Source organism: Lonchura striata, chromosome 5 (assembly GCF_046129695.1).
Source record: "Lonchura striata isolate bLonStr1 chromosome 5, bLonStr1.mat, whole genome shotgun sequence".
NCBI classification, from domain to species: domain Eukaryota; kingdom Metazoa; phylum Chordata; class Aves; order Passeriformes; family Estrildidae; genus Lonchura; species Lonchura striata.
Window position 1 is genome coordinate 18,196,960 of NC_134607.1, and position 19,463 is coordinate 18,216,422.

The 19,463-nt window shown below is 41.4% G+C and overlaps 1 protein-coding gene across 1 annotated transcript in view; it reads left to right on the plus strand.

The window, feature by feature from the left end:
* The window catches only part of TMTC1 (transmembrane O-mannosyltransferase targeting cadherins 1), a 134,145-nt gene that overhangs the window by 70,340 nt on the left and 44,342 nt on the right, over positions 1 to 19,463 (plus strand). Inside the window, exons 9-10 of the mRNA XM_031507960.2 lie at positions 3,605 to 3,726; positions 16,169 to 16,333. Coding sequence (XP_031363820.2) covers positions 3,605 to 3,726; positions 16,169 to 16,333 — 287 coding nt within the window. The remainder of the gene's footprint in view (positions 1 to 3,604; positions 3,727 to 16,168; positions 16,334 to 19,463) is intronic.

The window sequence follows — 19,463 nt, forward strand, 5'->3', positions numbered from 1 at the left end:
TGCCTCAGCCCTTGGAGGTGCCAGGCGATGTGAACATCAGTCCTGTCAGCACAGTGCAGACTTCATGGACCTGGCACCTCAGACCATGCTTCCTCCAGGGGAAAAGTAAGGAATTTGAGGTGGGCTTATGCAAGCCCGTAGTTATGGCAGTTATGTTGAAGTGACCTGTGCACCTCCTGCACTCACATTTAGAGGGCTCTGCTTTGTAGAAAACTTGTGTTTTAGTAGGCAGCAGATATTGCTTACTGCTCATTCCTTACTGCTTAGGAATATGTCTTACATGTAAAATGGAATGACCTCTTCAGTTGCAAATTCTATAGTTTCTTCCTTTTGCCCCAAATTGCTAAGGAAGCAATTTTTGAGATTTATTCCTGTATTGATCATGTTTGACCTTGGAGTGATTCTTTGATATTGTTTGAGGCAGTGGGACACTTTTTTTGCATTGCCCTTGGGAGAAATAGTTTTCTTTAGTTCTTTGATAAGTCTGTGAAAAGCAAGTTAGAAAGCTCTTTTTCTAAATCAGTTTTTGGTTTGGTTTGTTATTTTATTGGTGGGGTTTTTTGTTATAGTATAATGAAGGCCTAATTTTAATGAGTTAGATGTGAATATCAAAACTCCTCCCTCCCACCAAGCTATTTACTATAAAAATGCTATTTTGATTTGAAATTGGTTTGCCTTTGACAAGAGAAATCATTCTAAAGTTAATTTAAACGTGTTTGTTGACTCCCTCCCCACACCAGAGACTACTGTGACAGAAAGACAAGCTTTGTATTTTCAAACCAAAGCACTGTCTTTAAGAGGAAAGGAATTGTCTCTCTGAATGCAGTGATCTATAATTTCTAGTCCTAGCTATTTTATTTTAAGGAGAAAAGAAGACAAACAAAATTGCCTATTACTCTTTAAAAGCTTTTACTACTGCTCTGGACACCTGGCAGATGCTGATTCTGATACTTTTACCTCAGCTATCTCAAGTGGGATCATATGGCCCAAGTAGCTAAACCAAATAAATGGTCCTAATATTTCTTTTATTTCTTTGCCAGGAAAATGTAACATCTTATGTAGAGGTTGGATTTGTTTTATTTAGAAAAACACATGGAGGGAATTTCCTATGTCTTGTGTTGCATGGGAGATGCTGCTGCCCTCTGTTCCTGCAGCCCCACGAGTGGCTCACAGGCATGACCACACATAGCACAAAACCAGCTGAAGCCTGGCCTTTGAGAACCAGCTCTTCCCAAAAGCCTGTGCCTCAATGGAATGCTTAAAAAAGGGCACTGCCAGGTTATTTTTTGTTTCAGAAATAAGGAGCACCATGGAGGGTTCTGCTGCTCTGTGAGGCTGGTTTGCGTGTGCTGGGTTCCAGTCTCTGAGCCCTGCCCAAGGGACTGAGCTGGCAGCCCTCAGTGGCATGAGCATGGAGTTGTGACTTGTTCTGGGGAGAAAAAGGGCATGCAGAACCATTTGATCCTTCAGCTGAGCAAATTCCCACATTTTCCTCTTTGCCATTTGATATACCAGTTTTGTCTTTCTCTAGCATTCAGTTTCCTTTGCTTATCTGCAATGCTGCAGCCTTGAATTACACCATGTCCTTCCTAGAGATGTTTAACTAGAGGTTGTTTTCCCAATTGTTGATTTAATGATCAACAGCTGGAGAAATATTGGATAGCTGGTTTGTTTGAAAGCAAGTGTGTATTTTGGGGATGGAGAACATTGTATTTGCTAGCAGTGCACTCCCTTAGGCCCAACATACCTTGTTGTGCCTCCTGGACCATAGGGTCAAACCCCTGGGGTAGAGTTGTAACAGAAGATGGGCACCATAATCAGGTCAGACAAAGTGGGAAGGGAGAGCCAAATGACAGGAGAAAAATGGAGAATATTTCCTGATCTAGGTTGGGAGGGAAGTTGAAGTTGAGCTAGAACTGGTAATTTTGATTCAGATTTGAGAAGAAATTTTTAATCCTTTTTTTTTCTTTTCCTATTCAGTTTTCTGTTGTAATTACCAGGCACCTCTGCTCATCATCTTTATGGACTGATGTCTTCTTCAGCTCTGAGAATAATGTACTTTAGATGCTGTTGTGACTCCATGTAAGCACTAGTAACTGTGAATCCAAGATACTGAAAAAGTGGATAATAGGAGTACTATAGATAACTGTGGTGCTATTTAAAACACATATTGATAAAGAAGTTTGGAGACATGAATTCTATTCCTCTCTCTGCCTCATGATTCCTCTTTGAGCCAGGAGAAATCCTTGCACTTTCTTGTGATCCTGTGGTTCAGTTCCTCTAAAGTGACATAAGAGCCTCCTGACTTGTACCCTTGCTTTTGGTACCCACAGAAAAGACCTGTTGTCTTTCCCATAGAATAGGATGAATATATTTCAGTAGTAGGACTCCAGAATTTCAGCCACTGTCTGGACCAGTGGTAACTGCTGTTGCAGTCTGTGCAAAAGCGAGGTAGTTTGTACTGCTTGGCCTCTCATCATTGATTTGGCTCCATTTCTCTACTCAAAAATCTTGTTCAATGTTTCTAAATGTAGCTCCCTCTGGCAAAGAGAAGTCAATTTGCTCTCCAAAACTGAGAAATTGCCCACAACAATTAGAAAGGCCTGCAACCATTAAGTGATTCTGGTTGCATCTGTTTCTGAGCATGACAAAGCTTCTCGGGATGTCGGCAGACAGTGAGAAGCAGTATCCGAGCCAGGAGAGCACAGGTGTCTACCTGGGTGATTGAATTGGCCTAAAGCTACACTTCTGTCCTGGTGTCATTCTTTGAGAAGCAAGAACTTATTTACCCTCTTGGGGTGGACTAAACCTGAAACTCAGTTTGCTCAGGAGGCTTGGGTCTCTCCATGGCAGGATGAGTGGCCATGGCATCCCCACCGTCTGTGTTGGCCCCACGAATCACAGTTGGTTTGAATTGCATGTGGTAATTCCATTCCTCCTCAAAGAGTCAGCTAACATTAAAGTGGAGGGCATTAACTGAGCTCAAGTGAAAAATATTAATTTTAGCATACAGCATGTCTCAGATTTCTGACTCTGTATGAGTGTGGAGACCTTGTGAGCTAAAGTATCATTTCAAGTGCAGATATTTTTCTTGAAAGAGATAAAATGACTGCATTAATGTGTCGCTTGGGGCTAGTTTTCTTTACACAAAATGTGACTGATTGAGCAGCTTTTTCTCTGTTATAAACATTTAGGATTGAATGCAGCAGTCTGTGTGTATGTGATATGCATTTGTGTATTTACATACAGTCACACTGTCATAGACATGCTAATGTATACATTCACACTACTCTATACTTACATATTACCAATATGGGTTATATTTTAGGTGATAGCTGTGCCATGCATATGGTAGAGCTGACCTTGGAAAAGATACCAAGGGTAATAGTACACACAGTGGGTAGTGTTTGTACACTTTCTGGGCATATTAGATGCACCAGGAGTGCATAAATATCAAAGATTAGTGTATTGGAAAAATTTCCTTCAAATGCAAAAACATGCCAAATGTTAATCTAAGTTGCTTTTTTTATGACCCTCAAAAAAGTTAGAGGTGAATCAAGTTGGATTTTTTTAGTTGATATTGTTTAATTTTGTATTATTGCAGAAACTGGAACACAAAGAAGTTTTGGTTGGCTTGTTGTTCCTGGTTTTCCCATTCATCCCAGCCAGCAACATCTTCTTCAGGGTGGGATTTGTGGTTGCAGAGCGAGTCCTTTACATGCCGAGGTAACTATTGCAATTGAATTTTTTTTTTTTTGCTAATGAGACCACCATCTCATTTTCTGAAAGCAGGCATGATTGCTTCTTCCCTTTTAAGTACTTCAAACATTATACTGCGAGTCAGTGTGTTCTCTGCCTGGGAGTTTTGGCATTACAGCATGAGAGATTTTATAGTCAGCTGAGAGCAGATTGCTTGGCAGGAGCAAAGCTACTCAAAATCCTCACTTTTCTTTTTAACACAGGTTTTTTTATATGCTTGACACAGCTTAATACAGAGATGAGGTGTTGTTTCTTGAGGATTGTCCTCTAAGATCTTTTTCTTGGTAGCATTATCAAATTCCTCAATGATTTTATCATAAAGACAGCAGCTGGAGAGTTAGCCTGTCATGGTTTTATTGGGTTCTTGTTCAGCTTTCCCACTCCATTAGGTGGTCAGTAAATAAAAAGGAGACTTTTGCTGTCTCAAAAGGCCCCTGGATTCAGCTGTGGGATATGCACATGGGCTTCTGCCTGTGAGCTATTGATTGCATACACATCTAAGAGTGGAGATTTGCACTTGTTGAACAGGAGGAGAAAAATCCAGCCACTTCTCCATCCCCCAGCCAGTGCTGTGAAATTCCCCTCAGCTTCCAGCCTCTAACAATTGTCACTTCAGCTGTCTGGGTGCTTCCAATTGCATTTATGCAGGGACAGCTTTGAGGTGTTACCTGTGTGTGACATCTCCACAGTGTCCACACCAGTGGCAGTCAAGAGTCTATTCATCCAGGATGCACCAGACCATTCCCATTTGACAGAAACACAGGCTGGTTGAGGCTGGAAAGGTCCTTGGGGGGTTGTCTGGTCCTAATCCCCTGGGCAAACAGAGCCAGTTGCCTGAGACCAGGTACAAACAGCTTTTGAATATGTCCATAGAGGGAGATTCCACAACATCTCTGGGAAACTTGCGCCAGTACAGTTTGTTCCATGCATGAGCATAAGTGCATGCTGGGTCTTGGATGCTGAAAGTTAGAAATCCCAATTCTTCCCTTGGTAAGGGGGAGTCATCTCTTGGGAACTTCCGTTGCAGAGCTGATGACAAAACAGAAGTCCTCAGTTTCACCCTGGGTTACTTTGTGACAACTGAAACAGAAGCTTTATTCCACAAAACATTTAAATTCTATTCCTCCGGAATTGTGCATCCAAACATCCTAAGAAAAATCCTTACAGATAGTCTTGAAAAGCTGTATATATTCTGATTGTTATTGGTGTAGGCATTGTCACAAAAAGGCTGCTCATCAGTGTAAACCTCGGGCTGTGGAGGAGCTATTGCATGTGTTATAAGGCCCTTATGCTGTTGGGCTGTATCCCTGTGCCTCTCTACACAGACATGCTTTTTAGGTCAAATTCTGCTGACTTTGTTCACATCACTAGCCCTGCCTTTGTTAGCTGAGGATACACCTGAAAGTGGAGTGAGTGAAAGCTGTCTCTCAGTTATTTTGCAAATGATACCCTCAACTAATGGATCCTGCATCATTTCAAATTAACTTGGAAATCAGATTGCTTTAAATTCATGTAACAGAAAATGAGGAAACACATGAAAGAGCAAGGCTATTAAGGAAACAGTCAGCTGAACACAGGGCTGTGTTGAGTGGCTGCATTTCTGAATCTCAAAAGAACAACTGCAGAAATACTTCAGCTGTCAGCAGTTCCTCCTCCTCCTCCAGATGAGACTGCTGATATAATGAGAGGAGGGGCAGTGAAGAAGAAAAAAGGGTATGTTTGCACAGGGAAAATTAATCAGCGTTAACATGTGTGCATATAGTTTGTATAATGCTTTTCGTCTCCCTGAGGGCTTTACAAATATATGACCTACAAAGTAGGTGATTGATAGTTGCTTTTTTTTTTTTTTTTTTTTTTTTTTTTTTTTTTGTATTTCAATTAGAGAGACTGAAGTAGAAGGACTAAATGGTTACTCTAGAGTAAGTCTGTGTCAGAGTCCCTGCATCTCATATTTGGCTCACATCACTCCTGTCCTGCTTTGCAACATTTGGTTTTTGCTCTTAGCCCAGGCTGGCAGGTAGCTGGCATGAAAAGGGAAGGCAAATCCTGGCAGTGCATGGCAAAGTTGGAGACTTCCCTGACAGATATTTGGAGAGAGCTGAGCATCTCGCATCCTCCAGGTCCAAAACTGCAGGGGTGGTGAGGGGGACTGCTGCTAACATTCATGACTATGGCAACACAAAAACAATGTGATTTTGTTTTGTTTTGTTTTTTCCCTCGGGCGTATGACAGTTTAGTAAGGATGGCTTAGGAAATGCTTGTGTTCTTTATTTAGAACAGCCTGTAGCAGTTCCTCAAGTTACAGCTTGAAAAGGGGTTTTCCTACCCTTTGCCCTTTGGTCTCTAAAACTCAGCAAGTCAGAGGTTGCCGTGCAGTTTTATTTAGACAAAAGTTCTCAAAGAGATTCAGAGAATTTGGTGATCTATGTTTTTGGGCTTATGCTGGAAGGCACTTTTATCTCTCTGTTTCAAGCAATAGCCTTTTATTGATATTTATGGATGTGGTGCTTGCATATTTACAGATGAGACAGTGGTGAATGTGTGTAACAGCCTGAAGTCCTAATTCAGTGGTGCTCAGTAGGTACCTGGGGAAAATGTCAAGCATTTTCTTTTCAATAAAAGTTAAGTAAGGACCCAAGGATTTATGTAAAAGATACTATAAATAGAAAGAAGAAAGAAATAAACCTTTTGCTCAATATCTAATTATATGGTTGGGCCTTGCTTTTTGGGGGTTGATGGGTTTTTGGAACAATTCCTCTTCTGTCTGCAGCCATGCCTCAGGGGAGAAGCATACAAACTTTGTCAAAATGGTTGAATGTTTTCTTTAATTGTGTTCAGCAAAACATAAATATTTGGAGAAAATATTTCTTGTACATATTTTTCAGTTGAAAGTTATAAGCACTTGTTTAAATTAGGATTTTCTAATAGCATTACTTTAGCTTGAAAAATTTCATTGGAAAACAATTTATTATCTTTTAGCTTTTAATTTATCTTGTTTGTTTGTTTTTTCTTGTGTGTAAGATGAGAAAACTTGTTTCCAGAAGGGCAGAGGATGTGAAATAGCTAGGGAGTGATGAACAGGATATAACACTCCAGGGCAGTTTTCCAAAGTGGCATCACTTAGAAAGCTGAATCAGTGAAAGACTTAGATGACCTTTTTTTCCCTCTTCAAAATGTCAATGCAAACACTTCTCAGAACCCCACAGACAGTATAATTGTTTGGAAATGCAGAAGAACTGAGTGCAGGCAGTTGTTCTGAGTCCTGAGCAATTTGTAGTCATGTAGGAGCAGCAGCTCTTCTCTGTGTAGCCCTTTCGTGTGCAGAAACAGGAGCAGGAAGGCAAACTCTTGGGATATCCAGGAGCTACCTGCTCTACTGACATTTCCACAGAGCTGGGCTTGCCCTCACCTCATGGGATCAGATCTCTCCTACCAGAGCAATTTCTGTGCTTTCCTCATTTTTCACTGCTACCCTGATAGCCGTGGCTCCTGGCTGAGCTGTTGTGTCGTAGCTGGACAACTTCAGCTGTTTTCACAGCCTCATATGAACCAACAAATCAACCAAAACATTGCTCCGTGGGTTATTTCCAATTTGCTGAAAGCAATAGGCAATCCAATGGCTCCTGCCCCATTTTTATGGCCACTCGTTCGTGCTGGATGTTGCAGGGTGCACAGTTACTCTTCCCCAGCACAGGCAATTACAGGTTGCTATTGGGTTTTTTTGCCAGCTCCTCACTATATCAGGAGTTGGTGTTGTAGCCCTAATTGACAATACTAGGAGAGGAGATCACTGCTGTATACAGGATGGCATATGCTTCACCATCTATCTTAAAATCTGCAAGAAAGCTGGCATCCAGGAAAAAGCACACTTGTATTTTTCAAAAAATTAAGCCATCATGGAAAAGTTTTCCTCATGCCATAGCAAAGCAAGGACTATATGAATTTTTGCCTTTGCACAGAGCATGTTTTTAATCCTTTGTGCTAATGCATTCTTTCCAGCCGGTGTAATCCCAAACATTATTAACTTATGCAATTAGAGGGGGGGAAAAAAGGAACATGGTACGTGGTGGAATCATCTGTAACTTTTATGAACCTGATAATTTCTGAGCAGAAGTGCCCAGTGCTTACAAGGCAGCCACCTGGGGATGGGACTTACTGCTACTTCTCTCCTGGGAGCATGTTACCTACTCCACATTATCCTCATTTTCCTAAAGACCAGTTCTGCAATGGGGTTGCAGTTTCCTGTGCCACTCCTTTCCTTATTGTCATTTGAATCTACAAGTTCACCAGGCGCTGAATTTTTGTTTGCCTTTCCAAATTCTTTCAGTATTAGATCAGATCCTGTAAAGGATCTTCTGATTTATAGAAGAAGCTTCTCTTTTTATTGGGAGTCAAACACTGACCTAGTGAAGCCAGCAGTGAAAGTCTCATTTGGTCCATGGAGCCAGTTTATCTTCTCCCTGATCTCAATTCAGTGACACAATTAAGCATTTTGCCAGTTTTCAAGTTAAGTCCACAAGTCACTTGAGATTTCTATATGGAATCCAAATTACACCTGTTCCATTTACTTGAAGCAGACATGATTTCATTGCCTGCTCTGTTGTTGCTGTTCTTGCCAGAGCTGTGGGGCAGCCAAAGTTCAAAAGGAGTGAACTGGATTATATTCCCTGTAATTCAGGTGCAGACCTGAGGGCACTGGGAGTCAAATGGGAGACCATTTTGTGATGGCAATAGGCCAGAGTGCAGCCCCAGCTGAGTCCCTCTTTTCTGTGGGGGATGCCTGTCCCCGCTGCAGGGTCTCAGTCTGAGCAGCATGCTGTAAAAACGGCTCGTGGCTGGGGGCAAGGTGCTTGGGACTTCAGCTGAGGCAAGTGACCCCAGTGCAGCTTCCCCATCTGTAAAACAGGGATAATAACTCCACTCTGCCCTTCAAAAGGGGGCAGAGAGAGTTCTCATTAATAAATGAGAAATAACTCCTTGGAGGAAGGCTAAATGCTGGGAGCAGCCACCTTGTAGATGCACGTCTGAACTTCAGCTCCTACCTTTGGAGGCTTGTCTTGTTCCTATCAAATACTTCAAGGAGAAATAGAAGCAGCCAACCTCTGTTAATGCAGGCAAGAAATGCTGAGATGCCAGTGCTATATATTTTGGCAAAAGGTAGTAAAGATGTAGGAATAAAAACTGAAATGATTCTGCAAAGCTGAAAAAGATGAGCTCATGGCATGTTTGGTCTAGGCTGCTGTATTGCGTTATTTTAACTAAATTTAAAACATGTTTTTGAGAAACGTGTTGTGTTTTGGGCATGTACAGGAAAAAGCTATGTGTTTGTGGAGTTATGGGCATTAATGGCTATAGTGGAAAGATTTCTGGTTTTGTAGTGATAGATTAATGTAAAAGAAAACCTTCAAATGCATTTATTCTGCTCTTGAAAATAATAGAGATAGGTAAAGACATTGGTTTTAAAAATAATAAGTTAGTGTCATCTTGTGAAAATAATCTACTTGGCCATGTTGATTAAAAGTAGAATTCTTATTTACAGGGTAATCCATTGGCTTTGAGATGATGCCTTATGAAATTTAATAGATAATATTCTTACATGGAGGTTTTGGAGAGTTATGATGGAAATTATTTCCTATTATGGTATTCCAGAAGTTATGACAGTATTTAAATTAAAACTGTAGCATACAGACCAATCTCCACTGAAGTATATAAGATTTAGGGAAATTTCTGTGGAATCCTCATGGAATTATATCAGATTTTTCATTTATAAAATGTTTCCTTTCCAAAATTCATATAGTAATTAGAAACCTAGAAGGTTTCTGTATTACCTGTAAATATTTCAGGTAGAAATCTGTTGGATGTGAAATCTTGGACTCAAACACTCTAATGAAGGGGGTTTGTTTATCATGTGACTTTTTGGAAGGAAGGGGAACTGTGTCCAAATGTTGAATAGCTATTCAAGGGTTAGTGAAATCATTAATTTCTAGTCCATATTTTCTTTCTAATAAGGAAAAGTTCCTGCATTTTCTCTAACTACATCACATTCTGCCTAGAGGATCACATGTGGAGGTAAATAATTTTGATTACATAGCTGATCATGTCTAAGTATCTTTAACACAGGCTTACATAATTTTTAATTTAGAGCCAGTGACAAAGTCTTAGCACTAACTCATAAGGTACCTTCCCAAGTTAGATATATTCTTCCAGTGTTTATAGTTTGCTGTGTCTTTGTATTATGTTCTGCAGACTTTATTCCAGGAAAACCCTGCTTAATTCCAGTGAAAATTTGGTGTTTTATTCAGCAGACTCAGTATAAGTTAAGTATGTTGCTGGTTCTTGCTTGCCACACTGATACTTCTGAGCTATAGAGATTTTTTTTTTTTCCAGTGGGATTTTTTTTTTGTTTGTTTAATGTTATATCTTGGTTTTCCTGAAGTCTTTCAAAACCTCTAGTGACCAAGAAAATGTATATCAATTCCATGTCAGCCTTACTGAGAGACAGGCAGTTTAAAGAATGCTTTTCCCATTGTTCCCAAAACTCAGTACCCGTGAATGCTGCTGGCTTATTCTGTGGCATAGAGACACACCCCGCATCCTCCTTGTCTTTGGACACTTAGTTCAAAACATGACTGTTAAACAGATTTTTCCTTTCCAGTACCATCTGGTTGAGCAAGTTTTGGTACTTTGATACTCACATCACCCTGTGAAAAATACCTTGTTGTAATACACCCAAAACTTTTTGCCAAGGTGTGCTGACTGTAGTGAAACTTTAGACAAAAATACTAAAAACAATGGACTTCTCCAACCCAAGATGAAGTTTACAGTCAGAGGAGATGGACAACAAAAAGGTTGGATAGAGCAGCTCAGAACTGCCCCTTTACTTTCTGGATCTTTTGGGTGACCCAGAAAATTTCTTGCCTTTTTTTTTTTTTTTTTTTTTTTTTAATATATAAGGTTGGACTTGAAGGTCTTTTCCAACCTTAATGTTTCTATGATTTTATGAGCCAAGCACAACCTAGCATGCACATACAAGTGCACTCTATTTCCAGATGGAAACATTCTTTTTCAAAGGCCAGATTGCATTCTAGTCCAAACGGCTCCAACCTTGAAAAACTTGATATTTTTCATAAACCAGCATCTTTGCTACTCTGCCAGCATAGCTCATTGCTGGAGCTGTGTGCCTGAGAGTGCTTTTTGGGGCAGAAGGAACCACCGTGGCTCTGCTTCTTTTTGCCAGTGCTGCTTTCCACACGTGGCAGCTGTAGGGAGGCAGGAGCAGCCCCCAGGGCGTGCCAAGCGTGCTTTTTTGCAATCAATTACTCTCCATTAGGGAAGTGTGAGCAGAGCCCATGAGTTTAGCAGGGATGAACTGTCTTTTCCCCTGCAGCAACAGCCCTGCCTGCAAGCTGCATTTCAGCTGCCTTGGCCTCTTCCTCTCAGTGCCTTTCCCCTGCTCAGGGTGCAGAGCTGGAGTAGCTAGGGCCAGGAGCATGTAAAGTTTGTTGTGCCAGGTAATACACGTGTGGTGCTGAGCCTGAGAAGCTTGTGGGGAGCTATAAAAGTGGGAGAATCCAAATGTTTGTGTTCAGCATTTGGACCTGGCAGCAGTCTTTCTGAAGGGCTGTGCTTGCTGCTCTCTGAAGGGCAGCAGCAGAGCATCATACATTTAGTCATGAACACAAGGGTTAAACTTGCCTCAGAGCAGCTTGGAAGAGAGGGTTGATTTTTATGGAGGGTAAGGGAGTCATCTTAAATAAGTGCTGGAAATCAAGAAGGAGTTTGGCAGCCCAGAAAGAGCCTCCTGGGTGAAATGTGAAAGCCAAGTGCATTTTCTGGTCTCAGTATAGTTTTGATATAATCCCTTTTGTTGCAATAGCAGCCCCTGAGTGGTTCTTCCATGCTTCCACAGGCTCTTGTAGGCAACTCTTTCCCAAACTGATATGTATGCATGGATGCATCTGGATTCTTATCTAGGCTGAGCTATGAAATCTGGAGTAACTGCTTTGATGAAATCAGTGGATTTACTCCAAGTTTACATTAGTGTAGTTGAGATTAAATCAGTTTTTAAAAAAAACCCAAACAACTAGTTCACAATATTTGACATCCACAAAATTACCATTAAAAAGTGTGAGGAAAGCATCTTTTCTGCATAGTTTTCCCCACCTTTTTAAAACTCCTTTTACAGCCCTACCTGGGTGAGTTAGAAGAGGCTGGAACTGCAGCTGCTGATGTCCAGGCTGGTTCTCTCAGAACTTTGGTTTTCAGCCTGCTCTGACCATGCACTATGCAAAGCCACAACTTGGAAAATGCAGTAGAAAGCATGACTAGAACGTGCCTTGCTCTTCAGGAGTTTTCCACAGCAGTAGGTCTCCAAGCAATTTCTGAAGGAGGTAAAATGGTTTCTATGCGGGCAGATTCCTACAGCAGAGCATCCTGATAATCCAGGGCATGTGGCTTTGATTAAATGCCATCACCACAAGAGACAAATGCAGTGAAACCATTCTTGACTTTTGCTAAAAAGGGAGAAACCTGATCCACAGAGAGCAGAGCTGTGTGCAAGCATCATCAGTAACAGCCCCACTGTAATGGCCAAAGTAAAGGTTGAATTTGCAATCTAATTACCCAATATGTGTTTGCAAATATTAAATATATGCTGTTTTGGCTCTAGCTTTAATAGGGCAATGCATATAGAGCACCGTGGGAAATAAGATCTATATGCTACCACATTCCCATCTGCTTGTGCCTCCTATCACTTTGCTTCCTTACAGGTGGTACAATATTAACAAACCACAGAAATGATAGACAAAAATGTGTCATTACCCAGATCCCTGTGTGCAGTCTGCCAGAATCACATGCAGTAGCACAGAGGGCTTCCCTGCCGGGCTGCCTGGCCCTCGGCGCTTGCTGTGATTCAGGGCATGCCTGAAGTGTCACTTTTATACTGCAGAAGTCTGAAACCATGAAGAAGCATGAAACCATTGGCTTGTTGGTCTATTTGCCCAGCTTTTCTGCTGCATCATGGAATTCCTGAAGTTACAGGTTCCCCTGCAATGCATTCTTATTGTGAGCCCACATGAAAACTACTTACCATGTGGACTTGGTGGGCTGTTTCTCAGGACCCCAGGAGCCAAGGTGGCATGGACTTCTCACTGCTGTAGTAGGCTGTTGCTTATCCTACAAAAGCCAAAAGAAAAAAAAAAAAAAAAAAAAAAGAAAAATCCTAGCAGTTTTACAACAATCCAGTGGAAAATGGACTTAGAAAAGTGGTTTGGGGATTTTGCTTGTTTCCCATTGTTTTGGTTTTGCTACAAGGTATTTCAGAAAAGTGCTTGTGTGGCAATGCTGAGAGAAAAGCCCTTCAGGAGAAATGGTTCCCTGTCTAGGAAATGCTAGAGTTAACTAGAAAACCAAATAACCCCCAAACTGAAACCCTGCAGCCTCAATCCTTATGCAGTTACTACTGAGGTGTCTGGAATGTAGTACTTAAGGGTAAGTTTTTCAAGTAGCAAACAAGTCTTTGATGAAATGTCCTTTTGAGACATGTTCTTTTTTTTATTTTTTTTTCCCCTGCGTGTGTGAGTAAAACCTGATTTCCTAGCAAGCCAGTGGTAAGATTTGATATGGAGTCAAGTCCTCCATCACTCTGAGTGGAAAAGCAAATCTATTTGAAATGTTCTCTGTGTTTGTAGGCAGTGGCAGGGTCACAACAGAATTAACCACATAGGAGGCATTACCTAGCAAGTTACCTTCATCATCTGAGTGTAGCCTCACCTGCACTGGCTCTTTCCACCAGGGTACAGCTGCTTGGGTTGCTGCTGACTTGATAAAAGAGCAGCTTCAAAGGGCTCCTCTGAAGCCTGGTGAGGTTGGGATCAAGGGAAGAGGGATGAACTTGCATCTGGGGATGAACCTGTGGTGGGGTGAAGGGGGCTCTCCAGGTCCTGTGACTGTCAGGGCATGTTGCTGCTGCAGCAGCTCCATCTTTGCAAGTTTGGTGCTTCACTGGTTCAAAACGTCATGGTCACTGTGATAAAGTTAATTTCTGTACTGGGACTGTTGAGTCTAGTGTGAAACAAGTGAAGTAAGGTATGACAGATTATGTGGTTTTGGAGCTGGGAAACAATAGTAATATAATTATGTTTTTTGCTTTAATACATTGGTGTGGACGCTCTGTTTTGTTTAGATCAGATCATGGGATCTGGAGGAGATGTAGTGTGATGCTGACTGTGCCTCAGACTCAGTACTGCTGCTAAGGCAGAAATTCCCAACAGCTGGGACAGGATTTGACATAAATACCAAGACATTGACCTATGCATTTTTTGTTTTCTGGATGCATTCACAATTCTGTAGGAAGGGTCTGTTCTTGAATACGTGAAGGTATAGGGAAATTACTTTGAAAATGGTCTTGTGCTAAAGCAATTAAATAATATCTATTTCAGATATTCCAAAGGAAGGATAAAATTGAGGAAAGGCAAAATAACAGAGTGAAAACTGCAGACTTTGGAGGCATTTCTTGTTGGAAAGAGAGGAATTATTACTGAGGTTAGCTTTTCAGAGATTTTAAAGTAGAGTTCAATAACTATAAAGGCTGCATTGTTTGGTATCAGTATCTCTATAGTTCTAAATGTTTGCATGCAGTTAATGTAGGTGCAATAAATATATATCTGCAAAAGAGTTAATGAAAAAACAGCCCAACAAGAAATGTGTTACAGCAAAGTGCAAGCATAACTGAGAGACATAAATATATAGGTAACCATAAATATATACGTAACCACTTCTGAAGAATGGGAGAACTCAAAAACAGCAGTGAAGGAGTTCTGAATGATCAGCAGATTTGATGCTGTCTCTGGATTTGCCCTATATGTCTATGCTTCTCTCAGTGTTCTATAGGGCACCTGTACTGTGCCAGAGACAATGCAGTGGTGCTAATCAGTACGTGCAACAAAGGCAGGGTTATTCCTCAGTGACAGGAAGAATTCTTGTCCTTCTCCATCCTTGGGAAGCCTAAGCAATAGCAATGTTTCCAGCTCTCCAGCAGGGTAGAGAAACCATGCCAAGAAGCACACACAGAGCTCCTCAAGTATGGAACATTTTCCTTTTTCTGATTTCCACATTGACGTTCACCATATTGCGTGCCTGCCTGCAAGGTCACCTCTGACAGGGGAATTTTGTTCTTAGATTTTCTTACCTTGTTGCATTCTCACTGGGAAGTCGCTCAACTGTCTCTGTACAGACCAGGAAAGTCTGTAAGTCTCTGGCCAGGGTGTGGGCAGGTGCAATGATCTCTCTGCCCCCAGCCTGCCTGCTTTTGAATGTGGATTCGGCTGGGATTCAAGGTGTGCCAGTGTTTGGAAAGGGCTATGCTTTTGTCCTGTTTATTGATCATCCCTAATTCGAGAGCCTTCTGCTCCCTTATTTCATCAGGGAGAGATGCGTGGACTAAAACAGGTTTTAAGTCTAACACTAAATCAGGTGCTAAGTAGCCTGAAGGGTTTTAGATAAGCTAATGGAATTTGTTGAGCAATAGAAATTTAAATTCCTTGTAAAAAATTACAAGTAGAATTAGTGATTACAAAGTATAGCAACCAAAAGCACTGAATTTCCAACTCAGATGGACATCGTTGGAGGATTTAACATAACCCTCGAATTAAGGTAAATAATTACTGAATTGATGTAAATTTATTCAGGAGTAAGACTTCAGTTCAAATTTGGCTTGTGAAAATGCCACAGCTAAGTTATTCATGGAGAGCCATAGAAGTGCTGGGGGCTGGAGATGACTGTGTGCCAGTTCATGGGAGGGCAGCAAGGAAGATCTGCCAGCACATCTCAGCTCTTCTGGACTGGCCTTGATGTAGAAGTGCAAGACCCAGACAGGCACTTCTGCCTTTTGGTGGTCTCTGTCACCTACTCCTGAGGCAGCATTGACTACAGCACTCACTCTCCTGCCTCAGCTTCATGATTTCTAAACTGGAATTAATAGCAGCCAACACTGGGATTGTTTGGAGACTTCCCCCTGTTAAAATGCCTGTCATTTCCACACTGCTCCAGTAGTGCTCAGTATTACTGTTATTACGTGGTGTTTTCTTAGCTTGCTGCTCAGAAAAGCAGCTGCCTTCTGGGGCTGGTGTAAGCTACCATTATGCTGCGTTATATTATGTATGTGACTGTACTTTTGGCATCCGGGTCTATCATTTAGGTTAATTTGGAAATTGTGTGGTGACTTGAGGAAAACTGCTGTTGAGTTAGCCCAGAAAATATCATTAGTCCAAAAATCCCCTGTAATTATATAATAAATGCAATAGTGGATGGTCTATAATAAATGCAATAGTTTGGCATATAAGCCAAACACTTGAAATATAACTTTTAGGTACATTTTACCTTTCCTTTTTTTTTTTTTTTTTCCACACAGTATGGGGTACTGCATCCTTTTTGTCCATGGTCTAAAAAGGCTGTCTACGTGGCTAAATAAATGGAGAATTACTGTTCCATCCCTCTTTGCTTTGCTGCTGCTGCTCTTCTCTTGGAAGACTGTGAAGCAGAATGAAATCTGGCTCTCACGAGAATCCCTTTTCAGGTAGGAGTGAGCACAAGAGAGTACTTGCATTTTTATATTGTTTAAAGTAGGTTTGTTACATGGAACAAACTTTTCCTTAGAAAAAGTTGTGCTCTTGATGCGTTGATCTAATCAACATTTTTATTATCATAAAATAACTTTGTTGTCTGATAACTGTGCAAAAACTGGTGTCAGCAGTTTATGTGCTGATGGACAAACATTGGTTCTGACAATCACATTTTTAAGATCTGCTCTTTTTAATTAACTTTGATTCTGTAAATTTAATGATACCAGTATACTTTTGTTTCTAAAGACATAGCAAAAGTTTTTTGCAGCACTCCAGAATGCCATAGTAACGCTACTGAAAATATTGAAATTTCTTTAGCAATGTTCTAATGACAAAAATAAAATGCCACGAAGTGCCAAACTTAATGTACCATATTTCATTTTATTTGATTACTCTTTGCCAAACAGCTCTGTTAACAACCTCATTTATGTATTTTCTTGCATTGAAACAGACTGTTTCATTTTGTGTTTTGCTAGAAAATGTATTGCATTTGCCTCCAGCTGCTTTCAGCAGTTGTCTAATTGTGAAGTAATTGCAGAAACGCAGGTGATCCGCACATGGGTTGAGCTTTATTTCCTAACTTATTGGCCAGAGCAAAGTTTAATTTATGCAGCACTAGAAGTATGAAATTGTTTTTTATGTGTACCTTTTGGTCTTCAGCAAACACTACTGACGTGGTTGGAGCTCTCTTAGTAGGGCTGTTTTTTAAAAAATCTGGAACTGGGATTTCTTCCCTCTGCATGATTCACAGAATATTCTGAGGTGGAAGGGACACACAAGGACCATCGAGTCCAGCTCTTAAGTGAATGGCCCATAGAGGGATGGGATCACACTCACAACCTTGGCACTATTAACAGCACACTCTGACCCACTGAGGCAATCTCAGCTCCCTGCTGGCTCCCTCCAACACTGCTGTTCAAGCAATGGTGACTGGCCTGGACTCACACAGCAATTCCTGTGGGACACACCTCCAGTCCAAACCTGGCCACTTGGAGGAAAGTAGGAGGGTTTCCAAGTTGGACCACTCTCTTACCGAAGGGGAGGTGGGAATATGACAATTCCATATGCAGATTTTTAGGCATCATATGCTGGTGTGCACAGCTGTGGTCACCCATGTTTAAGAACGATGAAGTCAGACTGTAGGAGGTGACAGGAGGATGTTTCCTTCTACTAAGGAGCATTCTAGGGACAATATGGAATGCTACGGGGTCTGTGGCAGAAGAGGGGGATAAAGTTATGTCTGCTTAGTTCGATACACGTGGAGTTCTGTCCTTCCAGCCTCCATTCAAAGCAGGGTGACTATTTACTGCCACTTCTAGTTCCAGTCCCTGCCACTGCTGCAGTGCAGCTCTGAGCTGGAGTTAACACACCTTTACCTCCAGGGAGAGACTTGGGGTAGCCCAGGGCAGTACTCAGGGCTCATTGCCTTAGCTTGAGCTGTTTCCCTCTTCAGCTCAGGAGTTTTGGGGACAGTACCAGGAGAGAGGTCTGCCCCAGGCTTTTGAAGGGATGGCAGAGCTCTTAAATTCATGATGGGACACTTCATATTGTGGCCTGCCCCTGAGAGCAATCAGCAGCAGCTGCTGAAAAAACTCACTGTAAGAACAGGGCCAGCAACAATAATGCTTCTCTCCAGTTCTTTCCCAGCTTGCAGTAATCTGCAGTTTAAAGACTTCCTGAGTCAGGAGTTACTTGCTATTTTTGCTTTTAATAGCCACTGATGGACTTTTTTTCCATAATGTCTTTGACTGCTTTTTCAAATCTATTTATAGTTTTGGCTTCTACAGCACCCTGTGCACTGGGCTCCGTTGTTAAATTACAGAGTGTGCACACTCAGATTTCCCTCTGTCTGCTGGGAGCCTTCTCCTGATTATCTGGTTTGGTGTCCCCTAGTTCGGGTGTGGTGAGTGAGTTGTGAGTAGCTACAGCTTGTCACTTAGGATAAAGGTACTTCCATGCCTTGAACCCCTGTAGAGTTGTGTTTGCACTGTATAGCCTTCACCTGTCTCCTTTTCATGCTGAAGTCAGCTAGTCTTGTACTCCTCTCACATGGAAGCTGTTGTGCATTTCTGATTTCTCTTGTCTGTCTTCTCTGGATACTTTGATGCTCCAATCCATCCTTTTGAGAAAGAGGCCAGAATCACCTTTCAAGAGGTATGTGCAGCACAGTAACATAGGACTGCTTTCTGGTTTTTGTTCTCTTCTCCTACTAATTCCTAATTTTCTGCTTGCCTTTTATGACCTCTCCTAAGCAGTGATCGATAATTTCATAGCACTCTTAATGCAAATTCCATGACACCTACTGTGACTGAAAGTACCAGGTTTTTAGACATGAATCTGTGTGCAGATTTATGCAGATTTAGAGAGCGTGTGTACACACACTCTGATGCTTGTATCTGTACCAACAGTTTCTTGTGCCATCTCTTTTCCCAGTCTTCAATACTGCGAGATCCTTCTGCAACAAAATGTAGTTAATTCTTCCAGTGTGATTCACAATGGTGTCATCAGCAAACTTGTCCTCTCCCTGTTTGCTCCTCTTTCAAGATCCTTTGGCACCTGAAGTAGCTCAGGTGCCATTACATGTCTCCTGGGAACCCTGCTTGTACTGTTCACATATTCATGGTCTTTACTTGCTGTCTTTCAGCTAAGTATTGATTCATGAGAGGATCTTCTCCTCTTACTCCATGGTGTCTTGAAGAAATTGGAAGTCTTTAGTGAGGGATTTTATATTAAAAAAACCCTTTTGAGCATTTCAGTGCTCAACATTGGTGTATGTGATTTTGATTGACTGGGCTATATTTGGGTATTTATAAAAGCTTTCCATAGTTTCATGTATGTACCTGTTCAGTCTATAAAACGCCAACAGAGCTTCCCAACTAACTTCTTTCTGCAGGATGCAAGGCTAATTATTTGTTGGACTGTAGTTATCCAGAAATGTGCTAGAATTATGATTTATTATGGTTTCCCCCAAATTACCTGAAGTGAAAATTACACTTTCTGGTCTGTTTCCCCCTCAGGATCCCTTCCCTGGAGCCAAATGAAGTCATGTTCATCAACTTCCATTCCTCTAGTGCCAGTCTCATT